The sequence below is a fragment of the Lipophrys pholis genome (genome assembly GCF_963383615.2).
Source record: "Lipophrys pholis genome assembly, chromosome: 19".
Classification (NCBI taxonomy): domain Eukaryota; kingdom Metazoa; phylum Chordata; class Actinopteri; order Blenniiformes; family Blenniidae; genus Lipophrys; species Lipophrys pholis.
The window spans coordinates 365202-371979 of record NC_137647.1 but is presented as its reverse complement, the minus strand read 5'-3'; the positions used below and the strand labels follow the sequence as shown (position 1 = coordinate 371979).

The window sequence follows — 6778 nt, the reverse complement described above, 5'->3', positions numbered from 1 at the left end:
TGAATACAGCTGCAGAGGATGAATTTAACATGGTGCTTAAACAGGTCGGCGATCTGTCAGCCGGTTCCTCCTCCTGACCTCCAGCCCACCGCGGCCCTCTTTCAAACTCAATCTGCTTTGTGGCGCCGGCCTGGTGGGCGGAGCCACGGCGTCCTGCCACTGACGCTCCAATCAGAGCAGGAGGATCTGCTGGAGATGATCTCAGTCCAGGAAGTGATCAGAGTTCACCAGTCAGCTAGAATTCACTGCTCGGTTGAAATCTCCCCAGGAGTTTGTTTATCACCATCTCTGTGGAAAACAAACAAACAAACAAACAAACAAACAAACAAACAAACAAACAAAGCCACGTGTTTGTTCATGTGGAGCTTTTAACTCCCAGAAGTCCAGAACAGAAACACTGAAGTTTGTTGATTCAAACCTCCAAAACATTCCTGGTTTTTTTTTTTTACTGTTTCAAAGTTGTTTTTCTCTCCGTCATGATTCAGTTCATCATCCTGGTTTTTAAAAAGAGACACAACTTAGGATGATTCGTCTGATGATTGAAGTTTGTTTGTTCTGGTTTTGTTTTTCTGAAGATCGCCCAAATAAATTCAAATGAAAGAAAAATCTACTCTGAAGTGTCATGGGGGAGTTTTAGAACTGGACCTGATAAGACTAAAGCTAAGACTAAGACCATGACTAAGACTAAAGCTAAGACAACATTAAGTCTCTGACTAAGACTAAAACTGGGTCTAAGCCTACACTTAAGACTAAGACTAAGACCAATAATTATACATTCTGTTCACTCATATGACGTCATTTGTAATTTTAAAATGTCTTTAAATGGAACATTCCTCATTCCTCATGTCTTTATATGATTTCCTGATTAGAGATGAAATAGAACAGAAATACTTTTTTAATCACAGAGGGAAATGAGATGTTTGTCCACTGCTCATCCCACAAATGCCTCCATGAGATTTACCAGTAAAGGATTTATTTATTAATTTTTTATCATTTTGTCCTCTTCGTGTTCAGCTGAAACATTACGCCGGTGAAACATACTGGTCGTCTCACAATAGTTGAACAAAGTCCTTTTTTGCGGCAGCTGAAGCTGAATCTTAGTAATCGATGGTTAAAGAAGGAACGTCTGAATTATTGATGCTCGGCTGAGACGGCGGCTCCATTTCACTGCAGACGTCCATCTAACTCCCGTTTGCAACCGGAGCTGCTATTGAAGCCTCAGACCTGCCAAATGCCACCTGTAATGACTGTCCAATACAATCTGTATTCTGCACTGGGGGGTGGGGGGGGGGGGGGGGGGGCTGAAGTGTGTCTGCACAGGAGGCAGAAGGCCAGGATCTGTTGTCTGACACTGATTTGTAAAGGGAGACAATACGGCTCATTGACCGGCCGGCTCCACTGTCTGTTGCACATACCTCAGCCTCGGCCCCGGGGGCTCCACTGCTCTTTAAACAGGAGCAGATTGCCCCTGGGGGGGGGGGGGGGGGGGGGTGGGGGGGGGGGGGGGGCGGGTGACAATGAGAATCCTGACAGAAATCAAACTTCACTGAACGGTTTCGTGGAGAAAACAATGATGCTCTGCGTTTGCCTCGTTCACGTCTCATTCAGGCTCAAACACTTTTAAAAACTTCCTTTATTTTTTATTTCACAAACTTTGTTTATTCATTTATTTATTTATTGTCTCACCAACGAGTTTGGGTGAAGCTGGCCGAGAGTTATGTGTCGTGTATTTATCTATTGGTTTGTATCTATGTATGTATGTATGAGTGTGTGTGTGTGTGTGTGTGTGTGTGTGTGTGTGTGTGTGTGTGTGTGTGTGTGTGTGTGTGTGTGTGTGTGTGTGTGTGTGTGTGTGTGTGTGTGTGTGTGTGTGTGTATGTATGAGTGTGTGTGTGTGTGTGTGTGTGTGTGTGTGTGTGTCTACCTATTCCCCTGAATCACATGAAACCTTCAGGGATTATTCGTCATCATCAATCCATCAGATTTTAAGACGTAACGACTTTCAGCTGAGAGGCGCCACATGGAGGAGATCAAAGAGATCAAAGAGATCAGCATGTGTTGCCATGGAGACGCTGCCTGCTCAGTGTTTCAGTGCTGTCGCTACCTGAGGCTAGTTAGCATTGATACGAGCTAATGGCTATCATGCTAGTCATGTGATGGTGAAGGTCTGCGCTCTACCGAGTGTAGCTCTAGTTTATTTATGTTTTCTTTGAGAAATACAATCACACATATGAAGGTAAAGCAGTTCAGGGCCTCGATGGTAAAAACAAAGAACAGTGATGAGTAATAGAACAACTAATAACAAAGGTATTAATAACAACAGTTAAGATTAAATATGGAATAAAAAGGTAAATACTCATGTTGGATTTTCTTTGTTCATATCAGAAGAATAAACAACAATAAATAAAATATTATAACTAATGTAGCAAAGGATGTTTGGTATTTCGATATAGTACTCTCTAAACTCCAGGATGGACTTTAACCTTTCCAGGTGACCTTGATGTGACCTTCATCCAGTCCCTGAGTCCAGAGGACTGGAATCAATGAACAGTCATTATGAATGTAATGAGTCTTGCAGCTTGATGGAGTCTGAGAACGTTGAATGTTTCAGGACCGGCTCCAGGGGAAGTTGAGGAGGTTTGCAGGATTCATGGTTCATGGTTCAGGATTGAGGATTGAGGATTGAGGATTGAGGATTGAGGATTCAGGATTCAGGGTTCAGGGTTCAGGGTTCAGGGTTCAGGGTTCAGGGTTCAGGGTTCAGGCTTCAGGATTCAGGATTGAGGATTCAGGATTCAGGATTGAGGATTCAGGATTCAGGATTCAGGATTCAGGATTCAGGATTGAGGATTCAGGATTCAGGGTTCAGGGTTCAGGGTTCAGGATTCAGGATTCAGGGTTCAGGGTTCAGGATTCAGGATTCAGGATTCAGGATTCAGGATTCAGGATTCAGGATTCAGGAGCTTCTCCTCCTCCTGACGGTAAACAAACTCGCTCATCCTTTTGTCCTCCATTTCCATTGTCAGAGTGTGAAGATGACCTCTTCTTTTCCTGCCTTCTCATCTTTCAGAGTCGAGGACAAGCTGTTGCTCCGCCCGAGGCCCCTCCCCCTCTTCCCCCCCCCCCCCCCCCCCCCCCCCATCCCACCTGTTGGAGTGATTGTTGCTCACCCGTATTGTCTGCAGTATTTCATGTCACTTACCAGGGTCCACGCCTCCTCTCTGTCTCTCTCTCTCTCTCTCTCTCTCTCTCTGTCTCTCTCTCTCTCTCTCTCTCTCTCTCTCTGTCTCTCTCTCTCTCTCTCTCTCTCGCCCTGCAGGGTATAAAGCCGGGGCAGGATTGTGGGCAGGGTTAATCCTGTATGGGAGCAGGAGTGGAGACGAGGATCTAAGACCAGAAGCTTGTGTTCCCCTCAGAGATGGACGGAGGTGTGTGTGTGTCTCTGTGGTGTGAGGAGGTGGAGGACCAACACGTTCCCCACCGCACGGGGGCCCGGGGCCGGATGGGACCGGGACCGGGACCGCGACTGGGACCGGGGGGCTGGACGGGGCCCCCCCCAGGGGCCCGGCTCAGCTGCGAGCTGCCTGGGACCCGTGGGCGTCGGGCCAGCGTGTGATCCAGAGGCTGCTGCATGTGGAGCAGAGGTACATGCCCTCCACCCTCTACATCGCCCTCATCCAGCGGGACCCGGAGCGCCGGGAGGAGCTGGCCAAGTGGGCCCTGGAGGTACGAGACCCCCCGCCGATCCGGCTTCCAGACCTCCTGAGGCCGGAGGACGTGACTTCCTGTCTGTCTGTCCTCTGCAGGTGTGCTGCGAGTGCGGCTGCGACGAGGCCGTCTTCCCGCTGTCCGTCTCGCTCCTGGACCGCTTCCTGTCTGCGTCTCTGTCCGTCGCAGTGTCGCCGTCCTGCCTGGCCGCAGGCTGCATCCTCATCGCCTCCAAACTCACCGAGTGCCACAACGTGACGGCGGACGCGCTCTGCTCGGCCGCCGAGTCCAGCTTCCTGCCCTCCGGCCTGCGGGTGAGTCTGGCCTGCTCTTCACTCACCTGGAGCCTGATGAGGTCACCTGATCATCCTGGAATCTAATCCAATGAAAAACAGGAACTGTTTTCTCTCTAATCTGAATCAACATGCTGTGGTTTTCTTTCTTACCTTGGAATGACACATTGACCTGGTTCTGACCTGGTTCTGACCTGGTTCTGACCTGGTTCTGCTCTGGCACCGTTCAGGTCTTCTGTACATGACACAGTGAATGTTTCCCACCGACACCGTACGTCTCATCCAATCCTTCCCTCACCTGCTGGCCGCCAAGCAAAGTCTTCCACCACCACTGGGTGTCAGCGATGTGTGATTGAGGGCCAACAGGGGCCAACAGGGGCCAACAGGGACCAACAGGGGCCAACAGGGACCAACAGGGACCAACAGGGGCCAACAGGGGCCAACAGGGACCAACAGGGGCCAACGGGGGCCAACGGGGGCCAACAGGGACCAACAGGGACCAACAGGGGAACCAGAAGGGGTCAGTCGGGGCCATTAGAGGTCAATGACGGCAGCAGGGTCTTGACGCCGTTCAGGGAGCAGCTTCTCTTGTCCCAGATGCTGGATGTCTTTTCCACCTTTAACCTGCGGTTCCCTGAGGTTCTCTGAGGTTCCCTGAGGTTCTCTGCGGTTCCCTGAGGTTCTCCGCGGTTCCCTGAGGTTCTCTGAGGTTCCCTGAGGTTCTCTGCGGTTCCCTGAGGTTCTCCGCGGTTCCCTGAGGTTCCCTGAGGTTCCCTGCGGTCCCCTGAGGTTCCCTGAGGGCTGAGTGGGAGTGGAACTCTGGTTTACCTCCTGTTAACAGGGTTAGTTTGCATCACTGACGTCTCCGCTCTATGAACACATCGTTTAACCCTCCAATGTTTTATTTGACATATTGAGGGTTTCCTTGGCGCTCTGGTCAGATTGGAGCAGGTCTGATGTTTGTAACTGTAACTATTTAACTTGTCATACTAACGGTTTTGTACAAATTCACCCCGTTTCTACTTCTAAAATACGTTTTACAGGATGAATATTTGTTGTAACGAGCACTTACAAAGTACACACCGTGTGGTTTTAGAAAGCAGCCGTTGAAGTTAGAAGCTTGAATGTGAGTTCAACTTGGATTTCCCTGTAAGTTTGATTGATCAATGTGTTGTGATCAGGAGATGGAGCGCCTGATCCTCGCCACGCTGCGCTGGGACACAGCGGCGGTCACCCCGCAGGACTTCCTCCCGCACTTCCTGGCCTCGTTGGTGGAGGAAGGGGCGGAGCCACAGGAGGAGCGGCTCTCCACCCTGCGGAGGCACAGCGACACGCTGGCCGCCATGTGCTCCTGCGACTCGCGCTTCCTGGGAGCGCCGCCGTCGCTTGTCGCCGCCGCGGCGCTGAACTGCGCGCTGCGCGGCCTGGGCGGCAGGGGGCCCGCCCTCGTGGCCCTCCGGAGCGAGGCCCTGGCCGAACTGAGCCAGACTGACCTGGTGAGGGCGCCGCAGCAGTTTGATGAAGATCAACTGAAGGTTTAAAGAGGTTTTCAATGTGGAACAGTTTGAAGGGGGCGTGGCCAATCTCAGCATCCTTTTGGAAGGAATTGATTTAGGATAAAGCACAACAATTAAGTATGCATCACTTTTTTTGCATTGCATGAAATATTTACTTAATTTTCCTACTTTTTTCATCATGGATGCATTTTGCAATTTTAGTAAAACAAACTTTAAACATTTTATGACAAACGCACGTTTTTGAGAGTTTTAATAATTGAACTTCCCAGTTCATCTAATAATCATAATAATGATAATCCATTTTATTCATGATGCACTTTACATTAAAACAATCTCAAAGTGCTACAAAGTAAAATAATGTTCCAATGTAAAGGTCGTCACATTCATTTATTGACAACAGGACAGCAGGAAAACCATAGAGGACGTTCTGTATGGTTCTGTATGGTTCTGTATGGTTCTGTATGGTTTACATGAAATGATTATAAGCTCTGCATGAAATGCAGTATTTTAGATTCTTTTTCCATTTGCATCGATTGTATCCTACTTTAGTATTAACAGGTATTACATTTGCAGACTTGACATAAAGACTTGCTGTGTATTTCAGATGAAAGCAGAGTGAGTCACCAGCCCCGGAGGATTTATGATCTTTATTATACGGACGATGGATCGCAACAAGCATACAATGTTTTATAATGTGGAAACATGTTAGAAAGTCCAGAATACAACCAAGGGGGAGTTTTCTGCAATCAGTCCTGCTTCATACTCACACCAAAGAAAAAAGAATCCATGCTTTTATTTAATGAAATATGTATTTTGCGTGTGTTGTTCTGCAGGTGGTGCTGCAGTGCTACAGTGAGATGATCGAACATGCGCTCAGACAGCGGCTGACGGGCGGCCTGCAGCAGGGCCCCTCGGAGAAGGGCGAGGAGGTGGAGGACGAGAGGCCCGGGACCCCCACCGACATGAGAGAGATTGATTTCTAGAACATCAGCTGTCGCATTGAAAGTGTGAATCAATCAAAGTCATTTAAGTTCATCAGTCAAACTGATATAAATGTATTATGACCTCAAACCCCCTCTGGATAGGTTTTATAAATAGTTATCATTTCTTTTTAATTACTTTATTATTGAGTGACTGTTAATTTATTTTGTCTATATTTATTTGTGACCAACATGTTTTCCATGTGCCACACTTGATTTGGTAGGATTACATGTTATTTATTCTGTTTATTTATTATCAAGTGCAATTGTGGGCTCTGAT

General features: G+C 48.2%; 1 protein-coding gene across 1 annotated transcript; it reads left to right on the top strand.

The window, feature by feature from the left end:
• Positions 1-2020: 2020 nt before the first annotated feature.
• Positions 2021-6501, top strand: ccndx (cyclin Dx; the record flags this gene model as incomplete). Its single annotated transcript, XM_080487187.1, has 5 exons — positions 2021-2057; positions 3458-3726; positions 3807-4022; positions 5183-5497; positions 6352-6501. 5 exons carry the CDS (start codon positions 2021-2023, stop codon positions 6499-6501), a joined length of 987 nt encoding a protein of 328 aa, XP_080343313.1.
• Positions 6502-6778: the final 277 nt, after the last annotated feature.